Source organism: Aspergillus sydowii (genome assembly GCF_001890705.1).
Source record: "Aspergillus sydowii CBS 593.65 unplaced genomic scaffold ASPSYscaffold_6, whole genome shotgun sequence".
Classification (NCBI taxonomy): domain Eukaryota; kingdom Fungi; phylum Ascomycota; class Eurotiomycetes; order Eurotiales; family Aspergillaceae; genus Aspergillus; species Aspergillus sydowii.
In genome coordinates this window covers 490,823-518,214 of record NW_024467864.1, presented here as the reverse complement: position 1 = coordinate 518,214, position 27,392 = coordinate 490,823, and the positions used below count along the sequence as shown (strand labels likewise).

Genomic DNA, 27,392 nt, shown 5'->3' with positions numbered 1-27,392 from the left:
CAATAATCTGCTGCTATGCTTTGGCTGCAACGAGTCTGACACGTTACCACCGAGGACAACTAACGAAGATCACAACATAACGACCGACACGCAAGAAAGCGAACCAGCTGAACACAATGGCACGAGAAAGCAATGCTCCGATCGATCCGGTCACCCCAGGGAAACCGAGAGACCAGACGAACCGTCCTCGACACCACCAACCAGAATTCGGTGTACCATCACCTCTGGGCCGCCCTGCGTACCCTCAAAATCATGGCACCAGCAACCCTTTCAATATCCCTAAGCAGAATCGTCCAAGACCTGAGCACCACAGATCGCAACAACAACAACAGCAACAACATCCACGATCTCATAACCTGCTCCAGCAAAACGCGACTCGACCCAACATTCCTCCACTTGTTGCGTCAACGCCGAAGCGAAACGAGCCATTCGACCCCTTCAAGCCTGTCCGACCCTCTGCATACAACAATAATCGGATGTCTCGTCCTGTTGACAACGATGTGTTTGAGATCCGCCGTCCCGAGAACGTCACGTTCAGTACTCCCAAAGCTCCAAAAACCTTTTACGCCTCGAAATCCCCGTTGAAGCAGACAAATGCCGTTAAAAACCTGCAGAACTTCGTCGACCTAACGACACCCGCGGGGGGTGGATTCTCGACCGGCGCGGTGCCGCGCTTTGGATCGACGGGAGCAAGTGACTGGGTAGATACAGCAAAGGCGAATGAAAATATCAAGGCGCTACTGGAAGGAGCGTTCGAGGACGAAGATGAAAAGCAACCAAAACCAAAGGGCAAGAAAAAGAATCAGAAGAAGAACAAGGCAAAGAAGAAAGATAGCCAGAGTGAGCCCAAGGCAAAAGAAGAGAGTTTGGATATGGACGATCTAGCTGCTCAGTTACAGGGAGTTAGTGTGAATGAACCCAAGCCCGCCGAGGACGATAGCGATTCAGACAAGGCGCAAGGGAACGAAGCAATCGCAAAGGGTAGCACATCCGAAGTCCAAGACCAGGGCGAAAATGATGAGAAGGACGCTAGCGATGCTGGATCGGAAACCGAGGAAGACGACGAAGACGACGAAGACGACGAGGAGGATGATGGCACTGTTGAGGGGCTAAATGTTCAGCTTCTTCCCCATCAGCGACAGGGCCTCAATTGGATGTGCGAGAAAGAGATCGGTTCTCGAAAGACCATGAAAGAGGGGAAGGGTGTACTTCCAAAAGGTGGAATCCTGGCCGATGACATGGGTCTTGGAAAGACAGTTCAGGCTATCGCTCTTATGCTCACAAATCAGAAGCCGAAAGATGGCACCAGACGGCGACCTGCATTGTTTGATTATGATCAAGAGTCTGATGACAGTGATGAAGAAGGTCCCGAGTCGCGTAACCTCCCGAAAGGGTTGAGCAAATCAACCTTGGTCATTGCCCCTCTTGCGTTAATCAAACAGTGGGAATCCGAGATCAAAGCCAAGGTGGAACCGTCTCGACGACTCCGAGTTCTCGTTTACCATGGGAATGCCAGATCTAAAACAAATGACAGTCTGGATGACTACGATGTGGTGATAACTACCTATGGAACCCTGACATCTGAGCATACTGCTGCTACGAAAGATGACAAGAAGGCGGGAATTTTCTCCGTTCACTGGTATCGCCTCATTCTTGACGAAGCCCACACTATCAAGAATCGCAACGCAAAGGCAACGCAGGCCGCGTATTCACTGGATGCTGAGTATCGCTGGTGCCTGTCCGGCACACCCATGCAAAACAATCTTGACGAGCTGCAGAGTCTTATTAGATTCTTGCGAATCAAGCCGTACAACGATCTCGCCAACTGGAAGGATCAAATCACAAGACCTCTGGCGAACGGGCGTGGTGGTCTTGCAATTGAGCGGTTACAGGTTGTCCTGAAAGCCTTCATGAAGCGTCGAACCAAAGACGTGCTGAAACTGAACGCAAACCTCAACCCCGGTGAAGAAAAAGCTGACGGGAAAAAGAAAAACCCTGGTTTCCAAATCACCAAGCGTGAGGTTATTAAGGTGGCGCCAGATTTCATGCCCGGCGAGAGAAATTTCTACCAGCGATTGGAACAGCGCACAGAAAACAGTCTCGAAAAGATGATGGATGGCTCTAAAATGGACTACGCTGGGGCATTAGTTTTGCTCCTGCGGCTTCGACAATGTTGTAACCACCCAGATCTAGTCAAAAGCGACCTAGCGAAAGACAAAGATATCCTCTTGCAGACAGGTGCCTCAAACAGCCAGTCGTCCGCAAAGCAGAATAATGATTTGGATGCTATGGCAGACTTGTTCGGTGGCCTCAGTGTCGTGTCCAGAAAATGCGACATCTGTCAGATGGAACTGAGCCAAGCTGAATCGGCGGGCGGTGGCAGCAGATGCAGTGCATGCGAGAAGGATTTCAACACGCCTTTGGTGGCACACGGGGCCAAGGAGAAGAAAGAATCCAAAAATATCGTTGACCTTACTGCATCTCCATTAGAACGCCGCTCGAAGGATCGCTTGGGCCGTGTCCGCAGGAATAGAAAAGTTGTAATGGATAGTGATGACGAAGAAGAGGCCGGCGAATGGCTAGTTCCTGAGGACCAGCGCGCAGGGCTCTCCCTGGGTAAGGCCGGGGGATCCGACGACGAAGATGCAGAGGGAGGCGGCGAATGGATTGGAGACGAAGATTCTGAAACGGATGGCGAACCTGAAAGCCCTAGCCAGCGGCGTCGTCCCCAGGCATCTCAGGTTGATGAGGACTCTGAGGAAGATATCTACTTGAACCCGGGAGATGATGAGAACCAGGAGCTTCCATCGACCAAGGTCCGCGAACTGATGAAGATTCTCCGTCGCGAGGCGCCTGACTTTAAGTTTATTGTCTTCTCTGTCTTCACGTCCATGCTTGACAAGGTCGAGCCATTCTTAAAACGCGCTGGGATTGGCTACGCACGATACGATGGCAGTATGCGCAATGACCTCCGAGAGGCGAGCCTTGACAAACTCCGGAACAACCGGGCGACCCGAGTGTTGCTCTGTAGTTTGCGGGCTGGTGCGCTGGGGCTGAACCTTACTGCAGCAAGTCGCGTGGTCATCCTGGAACCGTTCTGGAACCCTGTAAGCTTACACCCCCTTGCTTGTTTTGACATAAGACTAATCCTTTGGCCCTAGTTCGTCGAAGAACAGGCGATCGATCGCGTACACCGTCTCAACCAGACCGTGGACGTGAAAATTTACAAGATGATTGTCAAAGATACAGTCGAAGAACGCATTCTCGATCTACAAGAGCGCAAGCGGGAACTGGCCAACCTCACAATCGAGGGTAAGACGGCGGCGGCCAAGCTTACGATGAACGACATGATGGCGCTCTTCGGAAAGGATGCTGAATCGCGATACGCGGGCGGCCAAAGCAATCTTGAATTCTCGCCGCAAAAGGGAGGTTTACTCAATTCGAAGTATGAGTCGACGAGCCAAGAACGGTCAGATACCACTACGAGCGGGCGCGACGATTCCCGTGATCGCAAGCGCAGACAGGAGAGTCGAGCGCCTTCAACTGAGCACTCGGTGTACGGGAGACGCTGGTAGCCCGCCAGGTTTTTAGCCCTCCAGGAGTTTTGAATGGATGAGACACAAGGGATGGAAATAGATTTTTTGGTTCTCGGCGTCTGGTGGAATGATGATTATGAGATGGTCTCGGTAGTTATTCATTTCGGGATTTTTGTATTGAGTTCGGCATTGCATTTAACAATTCATTTTTTGTCCTGTGTTCGGTCCTGAAGAGATTTCACTTGTAAAGAGGCAGTTAAACGAGTCAAATGTCGCATTACGGTGAAGAAGTGTGGATGGCCCTGTCATGGTGTGGAGATGCAGTGGGAATTTTCCACCATGGATTATGGATAACCTCAACCCCTGAATCGCAGGACCAGGAGGACGACTTCTAGAAGTCTCAGCGAAGGAGCGGAACACGTAATAGCGTCGAAGGAGAAAACGAAATGCATGCTGTCACTAGCATGGGGCATTCAGGCCCTCCAGCCCAGAGTTCGGACGAGTCTGATTGTGAAGTGACTTGTCAGACGGCAGAAGAAAGTCGCAGATGATGAAACGCGATCTGCAGCTCTCAGCCTGCGAACGAAATGAATGAAAAACGTGGCGGCCACGAGATGGCCTCTGATGGGTGTCCTGAAAGAAATACCCGTCGCATTTTTGTGGCAAACTCGGACAAGAAGCTTTCGGAGCGACCCAGTCAATTCCTCCTTTTGTTCTGGGGAATTAATTGTGCTGGTTGACTTTCTTGCTGCTGTCTATCTCTATTGTATCCAGTTCCACCTCAGACTGCGCAGACTAGCGGGCCGCCTCCATCTTCATTCCAACTTCCCCGTCGCCAGGCCACGAACCCTCTCCTTTTCACCACTGCCCGTTCTGAGTCCTTCCAATCCAAGCCCACCCCGTCTCGACCAGGCTACAGACCGTCTCTATCTTGGCTCTTTCTCTTCTTACTTCGGTACGTCACCCTCGCTGCAGACCTGCCACGCTCGCAGTTCCTTGCCCCCTACAAACGCCCTTGCCGACCAGGGCTGCTCTTTGTCTACCTGAGACCCTTCAATTTTAGCCTCTGACTTGTTCCGTCTAGGCCTGCATGCGGTGAACCTTCGATCAGATTATCTCCCTATAAACCCAGTCCTCCGCCGCCCTTCCGCCGCCCTTCCTCCGCCCTCTCCTCTACTTACTCTCCCGTCCTCCCCGACCTCTATCCAGCTGTCGACCAGCTTTGATCACGGATTGTCTGCCTCGGCAACACGATACAAGTTCGAATGGGATGCTGTCGCAGGTGACGCGAAACAACGATTTCACGCTCTGTTGTCATAACGACTACTGTTCTAGATGGGAAATTCCCAAGGGAGACAGGTTGCCTCCGACAATGAGGGTATGTGCTACCTGACTGGGCCTGGGCCGACCACACCCCTGCAGTGGCAGCGGGCGCGGACCCCCCCAGACACGCCGCAAAAATATACTTGGCTGACTCTGGGATAGTGAACTTGAACCAGTTCCGGCTGCTTCGAGTTGTCGGCAAAGGTGCCTTTGGCAAGGTCCGTATCGTAGAGAAGAAGGACACGGGCTTAACCTTTGCATTGAAGTATATCCGTAAAGAAGAAGGTATGCATTTGTTTTCTCTCAATGCAGATTTCTCTTGACTCTTACTGACCTAAATTTTTCTCTTGCTACAGTGGTCCGCTCAGAAAGCGTACGAAATATCATACGGGAACGTCGCATGCTCGAGCACCTGAACCACCCCTTCCTTTGTAACTTGCGGTACAGCTTTCAGGATATTGAGTACATGTGCGTTGGAATCTGCCATTGTCCGTCTTTGATGTTGCTGACTTTCACAAAAGCTATATCGTGGTGGATTTGATGAATGGCGGCGATTTGCGTTTCCACATCTCACGAAAATGTTTCACAGAGGACGCCGTACGGTTTTGGCTCGCTGAGCTCGGGTGTGCTTTGAGGTACATTCACTCGCAAGGCATTATCCATCGCGATGTCAAGCCGGACAATGTGCTGTTGGACTCAGAAGGACACGTTCATTTGGCAGATTTTGTAGGTTCTTTGTTCAAAAGCTGAGCTGTGACGTCTCTCTGACCTGGCTTTCTCCCCCATAGAATGTGGCATCAGACTTTCGACCTGGGAAACCACTTACGAGCAAATCCGGTACGCTGGCTTATCTCGCTCCCGAGGTGTATGAAGGAGGGGGTTACTATTTTGAAGTCGATTGGTGGTCGTTGGGAGTTACGTTCTACGAATGCATCTACAACAAGGTTAGTTATTTTGCGCGCTTCTACCATATCGTTCAGGCTGATATAAGGACAGAGACCTTTTGAAGGCCGGTCTCAGGATACCCTTAGCGAAAACATCAAAAAGGCGCAACCGAAATACTATGTTACAAACCCCGCAGTTTCCATCCCTTGCCTGCGCGCCATGTCAGCGTTAATGGAAAAAGATCGGAGTAGGCGAATTGGCGCAGTCAGCTTTGAGAGCTTTATGTCGCACCAATTCTTTGCCGATATCGATTTTGCTGCCTTGGAGCGAAAGGAATTACCCCCAGTGTTCCGTCCATCGAGTGACAAGACTAATTTCGACGCGACATATGATTTGGAAGAGTTGCTTCTGGAGGAAGCCCCGCTTGAAGCCAGGGCCCGAAGGCAGAAACCAAGAGCCGAGCTGAGAGAAGATGCAACAGCGAAGGAAATTCGCGAAGACGAACTCCATCGACTCATCGAAACTATGTTTGAGCCGTTTGATTATACAATAATGAGTTATCGTGGAAACGCAGCCGAAGCAATTGCGGCTGCCACGCGTCCTGAAGACTGTGTCCAGACAACGACGACAGTCTCATCGACACACTCACGGCATTACTCCCAACCTGATTCGGCGCGTGGCTCACCAGCCCGTACGGAAGGATCACCCGCTCGCTTGCCCGTGCCGGACAACCAGTCTTCTATCGGCGAGGCTATAGAGCCCACAACCAGCCATCCTATCAGCCCCTCAATGCAGACGTCTGCGCCACCCGTGCCATCTGGGCCACCCCCTCCCGCTCCCAACTTCCATCGACCCTTTGTCCCACCGCCGTCCGGAAGAGCTCGACCAACTGGACGCAAGACCAGCAAGGGCGGTGGTGTGCAAATGGTTCTTGAGGAAGCGGGTAGTTGGAGTGAGCTTGCCGATCAAAGTACCACTCTCCCTGCAGAAGGCTACGACCCTGCTACCAAAGGAAAGTCTAATAACGGCGGGATGCTTGGTTTCTTGAGCCGCAAGAAGGGACGCGACAGAAGCCCTAAGCCGCAGGAACCTGGTGTTCTCGGCAAGGAAGGGGCGCGGCAAATTATCAGCTGAACGAATACGCGGGATGAGTTATCCCTCAAAAGAACCGTCAACGCAGAATTGATTTCAGGAGCCCTATCAAAATCCGAAACAGGCATGCTGGGACCAGTCCATGGCTTGGATGATTCAGCTAGCGAGAATCGCAGTCTACAACATACGGATCCCGAAATAATCTTGGACAATCCTGTTCCTCGGCAATGTGGCGAGAATATATGACGTTGACAAGCCAATAGCTAATCTGACGACCTGAACATGAAAAGGTTGCGGGTATACATCGAAACCGAGTGTTGGATATACGTCGATTTTCGAAGTCAATTTACCATAATCAATTTTTCTTTTCTTCATTTTCTTGTCTCTTTTGGTTCCTGATTCCCCTGGCTTCAGCGCTGATCTATCTGATTTGTTGTGCTTGTATCGTCCTTCATTTCCTTTTTCCTGGGTGGCTCCGGAGTTAACAGAACGGGGTGGCTTACTGACTCACTGACTGACATATGATGCCTGGATATACATAATCTCTCTCATCCATCTGCATATCTTTCGTTTCATCAAGATGCACTAGTCGCTATCGCACATATCTCTGTTCCTCTTCCATCTCTTTGGTTTTATACTGCGTCGCGAGTGGCATCTATGTACCTTTTTGCATACCCTGTTGTTATGGCCACATCTTTGTTCTGTTGTCCGTGATCGAAACAGACGGATGATGAGATTGATAGTGGGCCCGTTGGTGGATGTTGGAACCAACAATAGTACTATCTATACCCACTTTCGCTTTGTTGTTGGCCTGACGGTGGAGGACTTTTGTAATTTATGACGCTCGACTTTACATACTCTCTCCATACTACTTGTTCTATAGATTATTTGAATGGATACCGTGTGTGCGCTGGTTTATGTGGATATTATATTATCATACAAACTAAAAGTTTAAGGCCATGGTTATTGTACTATAGGATTTAAGACTGAGTATTTATAGAGTACCTATTGATGAAGCCATTCCGGATATATCCTTTCCTCCATCCAGCCTAACTCCTTTTATTTACTCGAGCAGTGACGCTTCTATTCACATGAATGGATCGGGAGCCGAGGAATATATTGTATGAATTGGTACCGCGATGCTAAATGAATCAAGCAGATAGCGAGGCAGCGTTTAAATGTGTACATATAATTAAGAAAACTATAAATATATACACACACATACTAAATCAATTCCCAGGCAACTCTATAAACCGAGACTGGACGCCAACTCCAACGTTCGCTGCATCTACCTCGCTTGGTTCCGTCTGCTTCAACGGCGAGGTCGTCCCATCTGGTAATTCCGCCCTGCATGGCGTGGTAGACTCGTCTGGCAATTCTGCCTTGTACGCCGCGTCGCCGCTGGCTTCTGATATTGGTGGAAGTTGACTGGAATACCCGCCAGCGCCAGCGCCAGCACTGTCCTCCGCTCCTTTCTGTTGGGCTTTGGCCGCTGATCCTTTTGAGCGGCGGCGGCGGAGGTAGAAGACTGCAGCACCGGCGAGAACGAGGAGAGGGACACCCACGCCCACGCCGACGCCAATTCCAATTTTTGCAGCGGGCGAGAGGCCGGAGTTTGAGTTTTTGGAATTGTTGTTGTTATTGTTGTTGTTGTTGTTGCCTCCGCCTGGAGAGGAGTCTGATGCGTTGATGCGGAAGTAGGAGCTTGAGAAGTAGCGTGGTCCGCCTTCTGTCTGCTGATTTTCGTTCCACAGAGTGAGGAAGAAGACATCGTTCCAAGTGAGATTGACGTCTGGGTTCATGTCGAATGAGTACTTTTTTGAGCCGTTTTCTCTGTTTTCTGTGATATTGTCAGTAGGAGGTCTCACATTTTCTGCAGGTATCCGGGAGCGTGCCTACCGAAAAGCCGGATTGCAGATGAGTTCTCATTTTGGTACAGGACCAGACTGACTTTAGTCCAATTGGTATTCCAACTGAATTGGGTGCTAGCATGTTGTTTATAGACGGGGTAGTCTGATGTTTTGTTTCCACTATTGAGCTGCGCTGGCCGAGAGCCGGGGACGATGAAGAAGTTTACGTTCTGGGCAGAGCAGAGACTGACGCCAAAGACGGAGAAGAATAGGAGAAGTAGAAGCTGCATTTTGGGTCAAGTCTGGTTGGCTGTCCTCTCCCATGAATGAATTTCCGGGATCTGGGACCTGCTTAGGGCTAATTCGGGAGCAAACACAGAGTGGAGGCTGTCATAAGAGGAAACGGATGCCCAGCATGATCGTACGACGAGATAAACCGCAAAATTTTAGAATTAAACGTAGACTGCCAGCTGGGTTTACGCCGTATATTAGGAGGGAGATCTTACTTTTAGGACCCCGATCTGCCACATGCCCTGCCACGCAGTCTCAGTGTGGAGCGCACTTCTCCTCTTTCTCCCAGTCGATATCGCCGGCTGGAGGCCTTAGCCCCAGGGTCAGAGCTTGATTCATAATTAGGCTTGCTATCTAATTGCGGAGGACGAGGCTGAGCAAAGCAAGCCAGTTGTCCAGTACAGTGTAGTATCGATACCGGACAACGGGGCCGAGCAGCAGCGCACAAGATAATATAGGTCAATGACAGCGGAGGAAGGCATTGGACCGTTTTAGTTATCCTCTGTGAACGTTAAAGTCCGGGAAATTGGCACTGTCTGACATGGGAAACTGGTCGTACAGTCCTGCAGTGGCAGAGGCTTGGCCGCCTGATGACATCGGAATCAGATCCAGCATGTTGGAGTGCAGAGTGCCAAGTGCCGAGTCCATAATAATCTTGTTGACGACTTGACTTGTCGGGTTACTCGGGTAGGGCCACAATGCCAATCAAGAGGCGCAACCAGCCGCACATATTTTGGGGCAGGAATCAGGACGATCCGGATGATCAAGAATAGACCAGCCTGTGCGGTCGCCCAGCGGCAGTGCGTGGAGGCGGCAATGAGGCGCGGCCTCCCTTAGTGCGTGCTAGCGAGCGGTGGCTGCATGATTGGCAGGCCGCCAGGCAGCACCCGGAGTTGAGCGGGCGTCTGAAACCATGAAACAAGTGAAACCTCGACAGGCGATGACGATGCTTGTGAATCATGTGGGAATCGGGCTGACGGGGTGGTCGAATGGCAGTTCCTGAGGCAGTGGAGATGAATGAAGAGCAGGAGGAGGCATTGATTGCGCGAGCAAAAGAGGAGAAGCGTTGTTCCATTATTCCCAGTTCCGTTCGCTGCGTCGTCATTCTGGTCCGGACCTCACAGAGAGCTCTGATTTCAGTACTTCTCATGATTCCTTTCGACCATTTCACTCCTCCCCCTTTTCTTGCATCTCCCGACATCATCTGGCATCTTTTCCCATATTCTCACTCTCCATGGGCCTGTCGGACAAGTGGCTGAATCTTAAACCCCGGAGGACCGTGTGGGTGGCGCTGGCCGCCATCTGTCTGGCCTGTACTTCGCTACTGCTCTTCTACCAGTATGAGGGCCTTCCGTTTACATCAGATCATGCGCCAGTGACCCCGGTCCTGGAAGCAAGTAATAAAACCGGCAGCAGTACGATCACGCAGCACAACCCCAGCAATGCCGTGCAGAGTGACCGCCGCTGCCAGGCCTTCGCGGACCCCGGAAACATCGTCTTTGTGATCAAGACGGGTGCGACCGAAGTTTACGAGAAGCTTCCCACCCAATTGCTCACCACACTTGGCTGTGTCCAGGACTTCCTCCTCTTCTCCGACCTCGAGGAACGAATCGGCCCATACCATATCCGCGACACCCTTGCCGATTTCAATGAGACACTCAAGGAAACACTGCCGGACTTTGAGCTGTACCGGGAACAGCTGGAGTACCGCCGCACGAACCAGGACATGGCCGACCTGAAGGGTGACAAGGCGTGGAAGTTGGACAAATACAAATTCCTGCATCTGGTCGAGAAGGCCTGGCTGGAGCGCCCTGGCCGCGATTGGTACTTTTTCTTCGAGACCGATACGTACATTGTCTGGACGAACCTAGTCCTCTGGATGAAGCGCATCTCGCCGCCGAAAGAACCCCTCTATTTCGGCTACATCCAATACTTTATGAACGACCCGTTTGCGCACGGTGGAAGTGGCATTGTTATCTCAGGGCAGCTTCTCGAGCAATTAATCGGAGACCATGCCGGACTCGCAAATAAGTATGACGATGTCTTTACCAGCAACTGCTGCGGCGACTCTGTTTTGGCAAACACCATCCGCAAGGAGTTGGATTTAGGCGTGCAAAATATGTATCCGCAGATTAACGGAGAGAAGCCCTCTACTCTTGGCTTTGGTCCCTCGCAATGGTGCCAACCCGTCGTGACGATGCACCATCTCCACCCGCGAGAGCGAACTGCCATTTTCGATTTCGAACAAGCTAGGCAGGACCTAACCGTATGAACCGCTCCCGAATCTCCCCAACGTTCACCTCTTCTCAATTGCATACTAACACACTCTCAAACAGGAACCCCTCACCTTCGCCGAACTCTCCTACCTTCCCTTTCCCGAAAACAACACCCGCGAATACGAAGAAGACTGGGATAACCTCTCCAACATCCCCATCAAATTCGCCGGTGCACTGACATCATCCCTCGAAACCTGCCGGCAAGCCTGCTACGATACCCCGCGGTGCTTCCAATGGCGATACAACTCTGACGGAGACTGCGAGATCTCAGCGGAAGCTTTCCTCGTCGGCGGGTCGAAGAAGCCAGAGGGCAACGGCAAACGCTGGTACTCCGGGTGGAGGGTCGATGAAATCCAAAAATGGCGAGAAGCGAATCCTTGCAAGGAAGTGAAGTGGGTTGAGCCTCATTGATTGAGATGGAATATTACTGGTCATCCTCTTTTTTTCCGAGGCTGGGACTTGAGAGAGAAAGGGGTATTCTTCGCCGCAGGCAGGCAGGGGGTTTCAGGCTCTTCCCCGGCCTTTCTTGTTAATTTTACTTTTTTTGTCCATCTTGGCGGGTTAGCACGGATGCATAAGCATGGTAGTTTAATTTTTGTTTGGCTTAGACTAGATTAGGCTTGGGTTGCATATGCAGTACATAGTTACTACCATACTGCTTACTACTGACTGCGCGAGGTTTCCCTGTTTGGTCTTGTATGCCTGAGACACATTAAGTGGATATTCTCATGCCGGTGTACGACTGTACGGTATAGGTAACTATCTTATGTACAAACTTCTAGATACATGCGTCCAATCATTCGTATGCAACACGTGAAAAACCCGGACCAAGGAATAATGATAATGATTATGAAATATAAAATGGGAGAAGAAAATTGTAAGAAGGAAAGGTAAAAAACAGTTGAGTAAAAGGTATAATGTAGAATCGAAGAAAAGAGAAAGAAAAGAATTGAAGAGAAAAGGCTGAAAACGCAACAGTATCGGTATCGAAATCGCTATCGGCATCGCTATCGGAGAGCACATTGTATATCATGAGGATGAAGCAGAAGTAGTCGTCGTGGCCTTCGGCTGGTTCTGGTTTTGACCCTCTTCTCCACCGGCGTCGTTTTTCCACGACCCAGAGTACCAATGTGAGACCAGGTATGGCCCCTGGTCTGTCGGCTTACCGCCCTGCAGCGCCGCAAAGGCCGCCTGAGGGAGGACAAGGATATCCCCCAGGAGCTTGGGCTCCTTCAGTTGGTGGATGTCTTTCTTGGTGACCTCCTGGCCTGTTTCCTCGGAGACGCTCCTGAGAAGAGCCATTGTGATGGCCTGAGGCCCTGTGACGGCGACGACATCGGTCAACATGGGTTTCGTGAGTGCGGATATAGAGACGTGGTTATCCATCGCCTGGTATTTGAGCTGTCTCACGACGTATTCGATGACAGCCTTGAAATGTTGGAGGTGAGGTTTCACCATAACCGTCCAGCTGGCGAATTGCCATCCATCGAATTCAAGACCCACGACGACGTTGACGGGGTTCTTTGTGTCTTTGGTGAATTTCTCAGGAATCCACTCGGATACGGGAACCTCGCAGGTTACGTCGAGATCGCTCCAGATACCGCCGTCGGCGTAGAGGATGAGTACGCGGAGGAAGTCGGCCTTGAGGATGGGTACCGTTAGGGCCATGTATGTTTCGAGGACTTCGGGCCATTCGGCGTAGTTTTCGCGAACGTATTGGTCTCCGCTGTCGTCTGTGAGGAGTTCGTGGCGGAAGTTGGGGTTCTTATTGAACCATGTGTCGACGTACTTCTGGACTTGTTCGGTGACGCCGTTGGGGCCACTTTTGTGCCAGATCTTCGCAGGGAAGTCAGGGGAAGCCTGGTGTGCGAGGAGTGGTGTAATGGCCGCGCTGTAGCCCGTGTCCTTTTGCTTATTCGGTTCGGCTTGTGTCCCAGGGGTGTTCGGTGTGTCGGGGGTCACGGTGGTCGTAGCTACCACAGTATTCGTGATCGTCACGGTAGCCGGCTCTGGTTGTGAAGTAATCAAGGTGGGGAGAGAGGTTTGCAGCGACATTTCCAGGGACTCATTTTGGCTGTTCAGACGGATGACACGGTTGAAAAGGTACATGTTGAAAATAAGGAGGAACACGAAAATGGCCACGCCAAAACGGCTGGCGCTGTTTACCAGGCCCGCCATCGTAGAGGAGCGAAGGAGTTGTTAACGAGAGTATGAAGGTCAGGGTATTCGTAGAAGTGTAAGGAATGAACGGCTGGGAGCGAATTTTGATGCAGGAGGAGTGAATATGCGATGAACAAAGACTTTTTCAGCAGAAACTCATGGCTGAGATTAATATTTCCACCCACAATGTGCTGATTGCGCGGGACGGTGAGATTCCGTGGCTTGCCAAAACTGATGAAAGAAACCGAGAGAGGCGTATGCAGGGGCCGCGGGTCAGTCGTACTCGTCGCTCATAAATCAATAATCCCAAGGACACGACACGCCCGATAACAAGTCGCTGAATCGCACGCTGGACAAAGCTGAAAGATCAAGGGATTGCCTCAACACTTCACGGTCTCGACAAGTTAGTGGATCGTGGCCAGCCGCCTGAGAATGGTTTAATTTGGTGGGATCGTCTCTGGCGGAGGGAAGTCGGAGATGCCGCAGGAAGGCCAAGCTCAAGGCCTGAGACAGGTGTGGATGAGGATGCCTGGTTCCTATTGGGGGCCTTCGCTGGCCGGCTTGAAAGACCCTGCTGGACGGGTGGGAGAACAGGCTGGGCCTCGGGATCTGATTTGCTAAGGGAGGCGAGAACGGGTCTGCGGCTGGGCTATTTGTGGCCGCATCCACTGTCAGTCCAGCGCCCCAGCCACGCTCGTGTTCCAGTGGCGCGTCTTACTGGGTGAGACCGTGAGATGACGAGAAGCAATCCTGAGTCCAATTGGGGCTTTTTGTTTTTTATCGAGATTTGGGCCCGCAGTGGAAGAATGCGCCGTCGCGCCGTGCGGTCTCGCCTCTGCCGGCTGATCGATGTTCCGGCGCGCTTACCTAATGGAGTTGTTTTGGCGATCAACGTCTGACAAGGACAATGATATTGGCAACTTGGGATATTAAAGAATTTAACTAGATCCTCAATTTGTAACACTAATATCCCCTTAATCGTGCTAGCGGTAGAAAAATCTGGAAGCTCTCATCTACCATGGAAGCGCGCGACCGAGATCTGGTTGGGCACGTGCTGGTATCACGCTATCCCGATTAGGAAATCCAGCAACATCCCAGGCAACCGTCTCGAGACAACAGCGCAGCAGCTCCTTGGCCGTTCTTGTCGACGACTTGGCGAAAGCATTCTTGAACGAATTTCACTGCGCATGTCTCCCACTTGAGGTTATTCTTCATACCAATGCGCCAACCCTGTCCAGTATTCAGGATAGACTTCAGCGGGGCAGCAACAGCATTCCAACTGACTGACATTCGACCACGAGATTCCACGCATTCTCCAGATAACTGAGTTGCATGCCCAGTCAATCCCGCAGTCGGGACCGGTATGGTCGCGACCGTGATCGAGACCACTCCCGCGTCCAGTCCCGCAGAAGATACCACGAAGATGCCTACGACGATGACGACGAAGATTTCGAGGACAGCCCGCGCGATCGACGATACCGGCGCGATGGCTACCGCCGTGCACGTGCCGATTCACGACATGATGATTCTTACGACGATTACGAATTAGACCGACGAGAAGACTCAAGAGCTTACGACCGCCCGGCGGAAGATCCGCGGAGATACCGTTCGGATACGGAGCGACGGCGCGAACGACCGAGAGCCTCACCTACGACCTCCCCTCGCAAACGCGAACGCACACGGGACCGGGACGGTGGTCATCGCCGACGGAGAACTGATGACGATGGCGGCGCTAGTCCGGTACCGCGTGCCCATCGGGATCGAAGGTCACGAACAAGAGACGGAGGGCGGAACCGGGATCTAGACGACGAGGAACTGGAAGACGAGGCACGACGGCACCGACGGCGGGAACGGGAGCGCGAACGAGAAAGACGCGGTACAACCTCGAAGCACCAGAGCACAGAGTCCTCGAACAGTAGCGCCGGATTGCTCAATGCAGACGCCCTCGCCAAGCTTAGAGCACAGCATGAAGAGCAAGACCGCGAGGAGCGACGTCAGGCAGAAAAGGCAGAGAAAAAAAGAAGGCGCAAACGCCCGGCTGTTGAAGGGAACACGCGTGCTCTCGAGCCGTTTCCCGACGAGGTTCCCCGGGGCCAGTCCAAAGGTCGTATTGTGTCGGGTGCTTATCTAGAAGAAGGTAGAGGGCCTGATATGGAAGTTCGTTTGCGCGGGGGCGGAAGGCCACCCCCAACAGAGAAACGCCGGGAGAAAGAGAGCGATGACTCAGGTGGACAGCCGCCGTTCTGGAAACGGAAGAAGTGGTGGTGGATAGGTGGAGTTATTGCCGTTGTTATCGTGATCATAATCATTGTCGTCGCCGTCGTTGTATCGAAGAAAAAAGGCGGAGGATCCGACTCTGACTCAGGGGGGTCATCCAGCTCTAGCGGCGGTGACAAGTCGGCACTGGACGGACTTGATCGTGATAGTATTCCGGTACGTTTATTCGCTCCCCATCCCTGCGTAATAATGATTTTGACTGGCGCTAGAAATCTGCGCAAGGAACCGTTTTGGACCCATGGACATGGTACGAAACGACGGGCTTCAATGTGACCTATACAAGCGAAACCGTTGGCGGCCTTTCTGTAATGGGTCTGAACTCCAAATGGGACGATTCTGCAAGAGCTAACGACAATGTACCACCACTGAACAAACCGTTCCCCTACGGATCGCAGCCTATCCGCGGCGTAAATCTGGGAGGATTGCTGTCTCTCGAGCCTTGGATAACACCATCTATGTTCAGCGGATATTCATCAGATGTGATTGATGAGTACACACTAACCAAGGAACTAGGAAGTTCCGCTGGTGATGTGCTTGAAAAACACTACGCAACTTTCATCACCGAACAGGATTTCATCGATATCCGCGATGCTGGACTCGACCATGTTCGGATTCCATTTTCCTACTGGGCAGTGGACCCCATCGACGGTGAGCCCTATGTTCCCAAGACTTCCTGGCGTTATCTCCTCCGCGCCATCGAATATTGTCGCAAGTATGGTCTGCGAGTAAAGCTAGATCCACATGGTCTCCCGGGTAGTCAAAATGGCTTCAACCATAGCGGGCGACAAGGCAGCATTAACTGGCTAAATGGAAGCGATGGCGAGAAAAATGCCCAGCGTTCCCTTGACTTCCACGACAAAGTCTCCAAATTCTTTGCGCAAGACCGCTACAAAAACGTCGTCACCATTTACGGCCTTGCCAACGAACCATACATGCTCTCCTTGGACGTCGAGAAAGTTCTGGATTGGACTACTGAAGCTACAAAGAAGGTTCAAAAGAACGGCATCACCGCCTGGGTCGCCTTCCATGACGGGTTCCTCAATCTCAGCAAATGGAAATCCATGCTCAAGGACGGCCCTTCGAAACTTCTCTTGGATACCCACCAATACACCATCTTCAACACAGGCCAGATCGTCCTCAACCACACCGCAAAGGTCGAGCTCGTCTGCAACGACTGGTATGCTATGATTGGTGAAATCAACACCACATCATCAGGGTAAGCCCATTCGCCCCCTATCTCATTCTCATTATTAGCACATACTGACTAGAACCAAAAGGTGGGGCCCCACAATCTGCGGCGAATGGTCACAAGCAGAAACCGACTGCGCCGAGAACCTCAACAATGTCGGCCGCGGAACTCGCTGGGAAGGCACATACTTTGAAGGCGATGACACCATGTACTGCTACACAGCCGATCAGGACATAGGCCCTGCTTGTAGCTGCACCAAAGCCAATGCAGACCCATCGGACTACTCGGATGACTATAAGACGTTTTTGCAGACGTACGCGGAAGCCCAGATGAGTGCGTTTGAGACGGCGCAGGGTTGGTTCTACTGGACGTGGAGGACGGAGTCGGCGGCACAGTGGAGTTATCGGAGTGGTTGGAAGAATGGGTATATGCCTGCTAAGGCGTATAGTCCTAGTTTCAAGTGTGGGGATGATGTGCCGAGTTTCGGATCTTTGGGGGAGTATTTCTGATATTTATTGCATATTTTAAGGCCCGGTTAGTAGGCCTGCTTTTGCATATTTGTTGTGTTGATTTTGTGTATATACGGTCTCCTGCATTAGATACAACGATATTTTAAGCCTGTTTATGAAAGCCTGTTTTGTACAATCAATTGATTTTGGCTAGCAATGATTGAGGCCTGTTATTACAAACCTTCTAAAAAGAAGGTAAAGATGGGGTAATTGAGCCCCCGGCAGGACAGAAGTCCTGACAAACATCGCTCAATTTTGCTGTCTCCGCCTCGGAGATGGGCTTCTCAGGGTCGATTTTTTGAAGACAAGACTTGAGGCGGATAAATGCCGCTTCTTGACTCGTAGACATGTGCTGTTTCTTGGGCACTCGTATAAGTTTGTGATGTGATGTCGTCAAGGATCCGAAGAATGAATGCCATATTATTGAGACTGGTACAGATTAGTGAGGATTTCAGCTGCTTGAATAGCGCAGAGATCAAACGTACTGACGGGACGAGCAGTTGCGGCCATCCACCTTTTAACTCGCTCCTCATCGAAGAACACGCGCATCACCTTTCAGAAGTTACACTTGTTTCGTTCTTCCATATCCTCCCCACCAATATGCAGTTGAGCTATGTGCGCGATTTCAGTCGGCTCGACAGTGGATGTGATGCAGCAGCCGTGGCTGCGCTCACTGTTCCTCGGTTTCTGGCAGTGCTTCCGTTGGAAAGGGGTTGGAAATGACATCCTTGTAGGTGAAGTACCTCCAGCGGAGAATAGTGCAACGAATTAGCATCTGTTCCCATCAGGGCTTGTTTTTACCAGCTGTAGAAATATCGAAAGTTAAGTACTAACTTTAGCCTTAGGGCTATCCAGGTTCGAAAGCGGCTTTTGCTTTGTGACTTCATGGGTCTCATTCTTAAGAGTGAACAGCTTGCTTGATGGTTAAGACGAACGAGCGAGGGGAGCCATGGACCATAATCAATTTAGCAGCATGGAGTGAAAAGAGGGGGAAGAAGGATTAATATGGAAGGAGCAGCAAACAGCTGGAGCTTGCGGGTAACACAATTAATTATTAACAAGGAGTGCCCAGTGCTCCCGACAAATATCCTCTAGTCTACTTGAGTGATACGCAGTACTCAATCTAACTAAGTACCCTGATCTCAATACCAGTCAATATCAACGACTCACTCCTCTTTCGCCCCAAACCAGCCTCCAGCCTTCCACGTCTCACCCGTACAAACAGTTTGGTTTCGAAGCTCATCCGACAGCATGCTCTTGATGATGACTTCCAGTCTATCATAGTCAATGGGCTTTGGAATCCAACCATCGAAACCAACTTCAGTAAAACATAAACGACTATTTTCATTTTCGTGACCTCCCGAGATGGCGAAGACAGGAACATGACGCCGAGGAAGGTTGGCTCCGAAGGGCGTAGAGGCCCATTCTTCTTTCTCAGCTTCGCGAATCGACTCTATGGCTCGATTGCCATTCATACGGTCCATCTGTTTATGTGCATGTTAGCGAATAGTTCCAAAGAAAACATCTAGTTAGATGCGTCAGTACCGTTATGCCCATAAGGACGATGTCAAAGGGATGAAGATTGCCATCGAATAGCACGGTACGGTACAACGACACGCAATCTTTTCCGTTGACCACTATCTGCACGTCGTGTCCGAGCTTTTCCAACTTTGATTTCAGATGGGCTCTGGTGACAGGGTCATGTTCAGCCACTAGGATATGTAGCGTTTGCTCGCCAGCGACGGGGAGGATTGCATCGACGTCGTCGAGCTTTGGATCAAGCTTATTTCTGACGGCCATGGACAATTCGGATGAGCCAGAAGGCGACGATAGACTTTCGGCTTTCAATAACGGACGGGTCTCAGTTGAGTCAGTCTTATCACATTCATCGTAACCGGCACGCTTCGTCATTTTGAGATTTTCCGGGAATTGCAGTACAGACATTTTCGCAATACCACTGGTTTTTGTATCTATAAGTCCAGAAAGGTTGAGGTTGTGATCTTTCTTTGCGGGCCATGGATAAGCGCTTACCAGAGATAGATGTGGGCGGGTGTGGTAAGACGTCCCGGTTAGTATAGAGCTTGAGAATAAGCAAACTTATAAATGTAGGTCTGGTAGGCTTGAACGAATGTCTATGGCAGATATAATATTGCAATTTTCCTGGGAGAAGCTGCAGAGCAGGCAGGGTGCGTTAGAGGGATGGGTGTGTTTTCTCCATGGATGGAAAGTACGCATTGAGTCCCAAAGGGGAAATGGCGAGGGTCAGCACAATAGGCCTTCATGACAGCACATCTGGACATGATATATGGTGTACTGGATATGGCTGATGTGGCCATGGTGAGCTGCTCCGCGTTTTATGTCCAATTGCTCAAACCAATTTGATATATATAATTTTGTACTCAACATGGGGATGCGTATAGAATGACGTTCGTCAACATGCGGCTCTATTGTGCTTCCGCATCATAGAACCATGAATGAACGAGTATTCGCCTAAAAATGAAGCTCAAGACAGATTACAGAACGGATATTCAGAGCGCAGGTTGAAATAGCAAGCTGTATACTTCATGGAGGATCACGTGTCGATGGCGCTCTCCAACCCAGTGCTTGACTTGCATCTCGCCATTCTCAAACCTCCCGCAGTGTCTTGATCAGCCGCAAATTGCTGTTATTGAAACCTGGAGAATTAATTTTACCCTTGTTACTTTCCCTGGCTCAGATGTTCAGGGCATTTATATTCCTTGGGCTTTGTAGGTTCAACTGCAGTGCCAACAAATGCACCCTGCTCCATCGCATTTGCCTGGAAGTGACTATGAAGGTGGCCAAATCGTGCCGTCAGTGTCGTACGGCTAAGCGGAAATGCACATTTGACGCCGGCTCTCGTTCTGCCTGCATGATATGTGCCCAGAAAGGCCTTGAGTGTTCTTTGGTTAGGTTGAATTGGACTCGCCCAAAACCCATTGCTCCGGCCGCATCGGCGTCCGAGAACTGTATCAAAGTAAACGATGAGTCTCGAGATCAGCTTATCGATGTTTACCTAGAGCGTATTCATGACAAACCCCACACCTTATTCCATCCAGCAACCTTGAAGTTCCGGGTGCAAACTGGAGCGCTACCTGAACCGGTCCTGTTCAGTATCCTGGCTTTGGCTGCCCGGTTCTCAGGCGACCAAGGTATACGGGATCGTGCCCGTGACCTTTTTCAAACTGCCAAAGAGTCATTCAAGAGAACACTCGATGAGGTGACACTGGATAATATTCACGCCGCTGCTCTCATAGGTAACATTTGCGGGGTAGAAGGAGATACCAGCGGAGAGTCTCTCTTTTTCGGTAGGCGTGCTCAATTTGTGAATTATCTTAATCTCGAAAAAGTCCTGATTACTGAGCCAGGCATATCATTCCGCATGGCTCTGATTCTTCGTCTCCCAGAGCCTAGCCCGGGAGATGACAGAATCATGAAAGAAACCAGAATTCGGACTTACTGGTCTCTATACATGATTGACCAGTGGTCATCAGCTGGCTTAGACATGCCACGACAGATTCCGGATACGAGTGAAAACCCACTGCCTATGCCAGAATTGGAATACTGGCAGCTGAGGCCAGGGGACCACAGAATTGGAACTACGGCAAAAGACCATAATCCTGGCCTCTGGGGTTACATGGTTATACTCGCTCGTATATTTGGAAAGATACACGAACTGCATAGACAACTTGCTAAAGGTGATCTAACTGACGTCCAGACCGAGGAACAGACCCGTGTATTGGCATTGCAGCTCGAGAGCTTCGTCCAGAACCTTCCGCCCAATGTGGTGTATACGGAAGACAACCTGGAACACCATGCCATGCTCGGACTCGGGGCAACTTTTGTTGCTCTTCATTTGGGTTATCACCATTATTCGACTTTGTTATATTTCCATTACCTGGACTCTACTGTTTCCCGGGTTCCCAACCAAACCCTGTTCGCAGCGCGGTGCAAGTATCACGCGGCAGCCTTCAGTGACCTTTTGAACTTGTCCAACGGGATTGATGGGTGCGAGGCTGTATGTTTTATTGTTTCCCATATGACGGTGATATCGTCGTCGGTTTTGCTTCATACGCTATTGTTTGGGGAGCCCGGCGAATTACCTGATACTCGCAGACGACTGTCTTCCAACTTTCAGATTCTCCTCAAACTCAAACAGTATTGGCCTGACGTGAACATGATGGTAAGCTCCCGTGGGATAATTGGCTTCCCAGACTGAGTATCCTAGATTACACGACTCTTCACATTCCAAGAAGCTTGCATGCGCTCAACGGATCAAGTTTACGTTGTCGATAAGTGGATAGTAAAATTTCTGCTTCAACATGCCCTGCCGATTGAGAAAAACCTTCGTCCACCAGCCACGGATTATCTCGCCGAACGAGATAAATTTGCCGAGGATGCACTTTCCATTCTTCGACCAGAGAGATCGGGATAATGTGGTTGCACCTGGCCTGTTAGACTTAGACCTGGCTATTTGACCACGGTTGGTTTCGACTTAATACCCAGCTTCTCTGAACTCAACATGTTTGGCTTTTCACCATCGAACAATACTGCAATCTCTTCCAAAGTTGGACCCTTCGTTTCCACGAAGAGGAAATAAACACACAGGCATTCAACAACGAGGATCGCAATATAGACAAAGTAGAACCGCCACTGCAATTCCTCTAGTCCGATTGGGTTAACGTACTGGTTGAAAACTGACGAGCAACCGGTTAGGACGAGACTGACTGCGAGGCCCTTAGCTCTGATGTTGAATGGCAATATTTCTGCGCAGTATGCGATAGTGAGACCGGGCCACGCGAAGCCAGCAACACCATAATACAGGAAAATCATCGCGATCACTGCACTCCCAGCCCCCGAGTCCTTATTTTGAGCGTATACCGCAGAGCACCTACAATAATTGGATCAGCTCGCGAATGTCTTATTGGTGAGGTTGGATTGATTGTCATACCCAGTCCAAATACTGAAGGCGATCAACATTCCAACTGCGGCAATCATGAAGAGCTTTCGGCGTCCTAGGACGTCGACAAGGAAAGCCGAAAACCCGATTGCCACAAGAAATGACCATATTTGCAATCCCCCATTGATGATTGCTTGATCACTGGAAGACGTGATACCGACCGACTGAAGGATGGAGTGAATGTAATACGACACCAGTCCGTTTCCTGAACACTGGGAGAAGAAAGCAACCAGAGCAATAAGGAGCAATCGTTTTCGATTCCCGGAAGTTTTGACAAGGAGTACCCAACTATTCCCGGAGATCTCTTTCTCCAGTCTTATCGTGTTCTGAATTTCATGAAACTGCCATTCACAGAAAGTGTCGCTTCGATTTCCGTTGCCATGATACTGCATTCACTCCGTTAGTTGGAGATTGGGAATAAGTACGTTCAAGCCCAAGTGCGAAGATTGACTCAACCATGCTTACCTTGACCAGAGTATTGAATGCGTCTTCAGTTTTACCCTTCGCACACAACCAACGAGGACTCTCTGGTAGCAGCCAGACACCTACAAATTGAATGCTAGGCATAGCAGCCTGAAGCGCTACAGGAATCCTCCATGACGCGTCCGAGGTATACTTGACTGTGCCAAAAACTGTCCATGCCGCGATAATAGAACCAACGTACCACAGTGTATTGTACATGGTTGTTAACGTGCCTCGATGCTGAGGGTGTGCAAGCTCTGTTACGAGCAAAGGTGCTGCGCCTTGACTGATATTTGATCTATCTCAGTTAGTACATTTTGTCTATGGATGAGCCCAAGATGAATGTGTTACCCAAGACCAACTAAAAACCTCCCTGCAATGAACATGCCTCGATTTACCGATGGGGCAGACTGGACGATGACCCCTACAAAGAGCACAATTGTGCCCAGTGATACACACGCTCGACGGCCCAGCAAATCAGCAAGGTATGAAGCTGTTATTTTACAGAATTGTTAGTTTATATGAGCTTTATTCATTGGGAAGCCTCTTACAGAACTCTTACAGAAAAACAAAGCACATATGCCTCCAATATTGTGGATCGCGGTCAGGAGCCCCAGGGTCGAGCCGGTAGGGTTTCCAAAATCTGTCTCCGTGTCAGCCAGTCAGAACAAGTGAACAGTACTTTGGACCTCACACTCTCGCCATGGGGGCATTGTCTGGAGCCCGTTCAGAAGCGAACCATCATATCCATTGATTGTCGATCCTGATATATCATGCCATGAGATGAGCACATCTGATGTTTACGAGTCGAGCACCTTGCAACATACCGAGAAACAGTATAGGCATCATGACATAGAGCCTCCGCAATCCACAGTGCTTCCACCAGACGACTTCTGGGATTTGGAAGGTTGCAGAGTACTGCTTTGGATCTTCGACTTGTTCTGCGGAAGAGTATTTTGTCTCATCGATGTCTTTTGAAGTATCCATGTTCATGTCATCAGAATGCCAGTCGTCTGTTTAAGTGGAGGTCGCCTGGATATCTCTAGTCACAATTAGAGTGTGTGACCATCCGCGTAGAGAGGAAATGTTACAAGCATTTATACTTTCCCGTTTGGCCATGCAGAAGTCATGATATATTAACCGGATGCCGGGCAGGGTCTTCCATTTTGCCGAGTCAACGTACATCGTCACGTTTCGCCTGACAGATCCGGGGATGTTCTCGTGGAGAAAGAAGGACAAAGCGAAGGCTTTCTCCATATTTCCAAATGTTTGGAGGCCATCCGAATTAGTGGAACGGATCTTATTGGGCCGCTCCATATTCCAAGGGGGAAGCGGGATATCAGCCAGTCAGTAGCGGTCTTTGCCCGCTTCCCCGCATACTGAACTTGATGCCAAGCGGCAACGGCCTCTGGAAGCTGGAGTTGTCGAAGTCAGAGTTGCACGATGGCGATCTGCTGCGATTCGAGGTTTGTTCGCAGTATCGCCCAATGGAATGCTATCAATCCCGGGAGATGCGTCAGAATCCCATGCAAAGCTCCGGCGGGGGAGGACATGAATCGTCTATAGCTAGTTATTTAATGCAGTCCTTATCACCCCAGAAACTGTACACACGTCACTCAGGTCAATCTCCCCTTTATACCAGCTACTACAATGACTTCCGCAAACACGGTGCTCCCTCACCTCCGGGAAACAGACGGTGGAAAGGAACTTGTGGTTCACGGACGGCCCTTCCTTATCCTTGGCGGCGAGCTACAGAACTCTTCGTTTACGTCGGCCGAGTATATGGATACAGCCTGGCAGAAACTAGTTGATACCCACTATAATACTGTCCTTGGCTGTGTGACTTGGGAATCAATTGAGCCGATCGAAGGCCAATTCTCATTCGAAGAGTTGGACAAAGCTATTCTTGGAGCCCGAAAGCACGGACTTCGCCTTGTATTGTTGTGGTTCGGCTCATTCAAGAATGGTATTTCGACCTATGTTCCTTCATGGGTCAAAACAGACCCTAAGCGTTTTCCTCGTGCAAAATTGAGAAAGGCGCGAGGTGTCCTTAAAACCGGCGACGTGCTTTCGATCTTCCACGACCAGGGTCCAAAATGCGATGCGAAGGAATTTTCTCAATTGATGCGCCATTTGAAGGAGTTTGACGAGGACCATTCCACAGTAATAATGGTGCAGGTGGAAAATGAGACCGGGCTGCTGGGGGATTCGCGAGACGCCAGCATAGAAGCTGAGAAACGCTTCTCCCAGCCTGTACCGCAGGAGCTGATTTCATTTCTGGCGGACGACTGGAAGAACCTCCATGTTGATTTACGAAACAACCTGGCCCACTTTAAGGCACAGTCACAGCCAAAAGGTTCGTGGGCTGAGGTCTTCGGCAAGGGGCCACGGACCGATGAGCTCTTTATGGCCTATCACTACGCTCATTACCTCAACCAAGTGGCCTCAGCAGGCAAGGCTGAATATCCGATCCCTCTTTATACAAACGTCTGGCAGAACTATGCAGGCGAGGATGGCGACAACGACTTCCCCGTAATCGTTGGAGGTGGTGGTCTACCAGGAGACTACCCCTCAGGCGGAGGAACCACCACTGTACTAGACGTCTGGCAAAGATTCGCCCCGTCATTAGACTTCATCGCGCCAGATGTTTACCTAAATGAATACTCTTCATCTTGCGCTAAGTACCGCCACCGCAACCAGCCCTTGTTCATTCCTGAGCAACGCCGTGACGACTACGGTGCGCGGCGTATATGGACTGCATACGGCTCTTATCAAGCAATCGGCGTTTCTCCCTTCGGAATAGACACCCAGGAGCCATCCACAAACCCTTTTACTCGGCATTACGCACTTCTCGACTCCGTCTCCCAACTCGTCCTCGCCGCCCACCGCAAACCGGGCTCCTCAGTCGGCTTCTACTTCGACGACCTCTCTGCAGACGGCAGGGACCCATCCAAGCCCATCGTCAAACACTTCTCTGGCTATGAAATAACAATCGAACGCTGCTTTGTCTTCGGCAAACCAGGCCCGGGATCAGGAATGGTCATCCACTTTGGCGGCGCCAAATTCCTGTTAATCGGATGGGGCTTCCAAGTGCGCGCAAAGTCCCTCTCTCCAACATCAGCATTCACTGGGATACTAAAGTTCAAAGAGAAACTTGTCAGCGATAAAGAGACAGGCGAGCTAAGAACATTGCGTGTGCTTAACGGCGATGAAACTCGCAGCGGGATCTATGCGATGATGCCCAGCGAAGATCCGGATTACGGTGGCTTTCCGATTTGTGTTACCATCCCGGCGAGAACTATGATTGCTGAGGTGGAGTTTTATTCTTTGGATGAGGCGGATGTCTAGATTGTGGGTTGTTTTTGGTACCCAGTAACTATCTTACTTACGGCTGAGATTCATTTACTAGACGTGGTTGGTAGTAGATTGATTTTGGATCTCTGCAATGTGAGGATGGCGATACAGTGATATTACTTTTGTTCCTGCATCTTAGTCCACTTTTTGACTCGATTAAAAACTCGAAAGAAGATTAGGGTGTAGGAAGAAATGGGCACCAAGTTGTTTAAAAAGCAACCCATTAGGTACATGATTGAACTACCGCAAGCTTTGCAACTTGCTGCGAACAATGAGCACAAAATGAACAAGAAGATTTGAGATTATATTCTAAACAGTAGAATCAAACTGGTATCTTGACAACCGACATCTGAAAAAGCGTCCAGCACATTCCATCTTCAGTGAACACCCGCAGCAAAAAAAAAAAAACACAGAAATATTCGTATGAATGGTGATGCAAAGCCATTAATTCAACAGCAGAAGGAACATAGGACATAAAATAGATTTGAGATAGGGTAGACCACACCCATCCTACGGCCTGGCGCAGGGAACACACGCAGTACGCTCTGGCGGTCATTTCATGTTTGATGCGAGTGAGGAATTATAGATTAAACATGGTTATCAACCTCGGAATCGAAAGTTTTGTTGTATTCACGAGCGGTTGAACGAGAAGTATGAGGCCCAACCGCGAGACTTGGACTGAGAGCCTTGCGATGAGACATCCGTTGTAATAACGGCACCCTTTTCCACATCTGTTGGTTTTCGCGGCAGCTTCGTCATTGGCAAGTCCCTACTACTTTTGCTTTTGCCGCCACTTGTAGTAGGTGCTCGTTGACTCCTCGGGAACGTCGCCGTGAGAGGAGTTTTGATTGCCTGGGCGACTTGTTTGGCGGATCGACTGATTTTTTCGCGCATCTGCCATTGGCGCTTTTTGGCCACATAGAAGAGAGCCGCTGATGTAACTGTTATGAAAAGTGTTTATTAGTTTCTTTACAAAGTCAACTCGCCGGTGACAGGATCGGGAAACGAACATCCAATTATAACCACCACTCCAACAATCACACACAAAGCTATCATTCCTCCGTTAGACATGCCTCCACCTGCAGACTTCCCGGCTGCCCCAGCAGCATTTTGGGCCTCGATGTCACTCGCATCCCACTCACTGCCCTCGACTAAATGAGCGATGAGAGTAGAGACGATGAATAGTGAGTATTGTAATGTAATAGCCATG

General features: G+C 50.3%; 12 protein-coding genes across 12 annotated transcripts; 7 read left to right on the top strand and 5 right to left on the bottom strand.

Annotated features, from left to right (window-relative positions):
• Positions 1-18: 18 nt before the first annotated feature.
• On the top strand, positions 19-3,851 carry ASPSYDRAFT_1019165 (putative SNF2 family helicase/ATPase). The gene is made up of 2 exons (XM_040839745.1): positions 19-3,107; positions 3,177-3,851. The coding sequence occupies exons 1-2, from the start codon at positions 117-119 to the stop codon at positions 3,573-3,575; spliced, it is 3,390 nt and encodes a 1,129-aa protein (XP_040701789.1). The 5' UTR covers positions 19-116; the 3' UTR covers positions 3,576-3,851.
• On the top strand, positions 3,852-5,045 carry ASPSYDRAFT_1019469 (uncharacterized protein). The gene is made up of 3 exons (XM_040839746.1): positions 3,852-4,491; positions 4,621-4,914; positions 5,022-5,045. Exons 1-2 carry the CDS (start codon positions 4,128-4,130, stop codon positions 4,854-4,856), a joined length of 600 nt encoding a protein of 199 aa, XP_040701788.1. The 5' UTR covers positions 3,852-4,127; the 3' UTR covers positions 4,857-4,914; positions 5,022-5,045.
• ASPSYDRAFT_90172 (serine/threonine-protein kinase) lies at positions 4,872-6,878 on the top strand (the record flags this gene model as incomplete). The annotated part of the gene is made up of 6 exons (XM_040852293.1): positions 4,872-4,914; positions 5,022-5,144; positions 5,216-5,327; positions 5,381-5,585; positions 5,648-5,803; positions 5,856-6,878. The coding sequence occupies 6 exons, from the start codon at positions 4,872-4,874 to the stop codon at positions 6,876-6,878; spliced, it is 1,662 nt and encodes a 553-aa protein (XP_040701787.1).
• A 1,187-nt stretch (positions 6,879-8,065) lies between these two features.
• ASPSYDRAFT_32066 (uncharacterized protein) lies at positions 8,066-8,976 on the bottom strand (the record flags this gene model as incomplete). Its single annotated transcript, XM_040844939.1, has 2 exons — positions 8,066-8,676; positions 8,736-8,976. 2 exons carry the CDS (start codon positions 8,974-8,976, stop codon positions 8,066-8,068), a joined length of 852 nt encoding a protein of 283 aa, XP_040701786.1.
• Positions 8,977-10,211: 1,235 nt separating this feature from the next.
• Positions 10,212-11,664, top strand: ASPSYDRAFT_90170 (glycosyltransferase family 31 protein; the record flags this gene model as incomplete). The annotated part of the gene is made up of 2 exons (XM_040852292.1): positions 10,212-11,243; positions 11,314-11,664. The coding sequence occupies 2 exons, from the start codon at positions 10,212-10,214 to the stop codon at positions 11,662-11,664; spliced, it is 1,383 nt and encodes a 460-aa protein (XP_040701785.1).
• A 618-nt stretch (positions 11,665-12,282) lies between these two features.
• ASPSYDRAFT_69145 (glycosyltransferase family 32 protein) lies at positions 12,283-13,431 on the bottom strand (the record flags this gene model as incomplete). The annotated part of the gene is made up of 1 exon (XM_040850460.1): positions 12,283-13,431. One exon carries the CDS (start codon positions 13,429-13,431, stop codon positions 12,283-12,285), a length of 1,149 nt encoding a protein of 382 aa, XP_040701784.1.
• Positions 13,432-14,385: 954 nt separating this feature from the next.
• Positions 14,386-17,554, top strand: exg2 (putative exo-beta-1,3-glucanase). The gene is made up of 3 exons (XM_040847135.1): positions 14,386-15,846; positions 15,900-16,906; positions 16,968-17,554. Exons 1-3 carry the CDS (start codon positions 14,746-14,748, stop codon positions 17,386-17,388), a joined length of 2,529 nt encoding a protein of 842 aa, XP_040701783.1. The 5' UTR covers positions 14,386-14,745; the 3' UTR covers positions 17,389-17,554.
• A 1,000-nt stretch (positions 17,555-18,554) lies between these two features.
• On the bottom strand, positions 18,555-19,299 carry ASPSYDRAFT_32062 (response regulator; the record flags this gene model as incomplete). The annotated part of the gene is made up of 2 exons (XM_040844938.1): positions 18,555-18,872; positions 18,934-19,299. 2 exons carry the CDS (start codon positions 19,297-19,299, stop codon positions 18,555-18,557), a joined length of 684 nt encoding a protein of 227 aa, XP_040701782.1.
• A 730-nt stretch (positions 19,300-20,029) lies between these two features.
• Positions 20,030-22,076, top strand: ASPSYDRAFT_1018835 (uncharacterized protein). Its single transcript, XM_040839743.1, has 3 exons — positions 20,030-20,714; positions 20,775-21,589; positions 21,635-22,076. The coding sequence occupies exons 1-3, from the start codon at positions 20,105-20,107 to the stop codon at positions 21,839-21,841; spliced, it is 1,632 nt and encodes a 543-aa protein (XP_040701781.1). The 5' UTR covers positions 20,030-20,104; the 3' UTR covers positions 21,842-22,076.
• Positions 21,534-23,815, bottom strand: ASPSYDRAFT_203765 (sugar porter family MFS transporter; the record flags this gene model as incomplete). The annotated part of the gene is made up of 7 exons (XM_040843839.1): positions 21,534-22,297; positions 22,358-22,752; positions 22,832-23,126; positions 23,180-23,321; positions 23,391-23,471; positions 23,523-23,591; positions 23,656-23,815. 7 exons carry the CDS (start codon positions 23,813-23,815, stop codon positions 21,877-21,879), a joined length of 1,563 nt encoding a protein of 520 aa, XP_040701780.1. The 3' UTR covers positions 21,534-21,876.
• A 663-nt stretch (positions 23,816-24,478) lies between these two features.
• ASPSYDRAFT_32059 (putative beta-galactosidase) lies at positions 24,479-26,176 on the top strand (the record flags this gene model as incomplete). Its single annotated transcript, XM_040844937.1, has 1 exon — positions 24,479-26,176. The coding sequence occupies one exon, from the start codon at positions 24,479-24,481 to the stop codon at positions 26,174-26,176; it is 1,698 nt and encodes a 565-aa protein (XP_040701779.1).
• A 636-nt stretch (positions 26,177-26,812) lies between these two features.
• ASPSYDRAFT_58540 (uncharacterized protein) lies at positions 26,813-27,391 on the bottom strand (the record flags this gene model as incomplete). The annotated part of the gene is made up of 2 exons (XM_040849552.1): positions 26,813-27,123; positions 27,193-27,391. The coding sequence occupies 2 exons, from the start codon at positions 27,389-27,391 to the stop codon at positions 26,813-26,815; spliced, it is 510 nt and encodes a 169-aa protein (XP_040701778.1).
• Position 27,392: the final 1 nt, after the last annotated feature.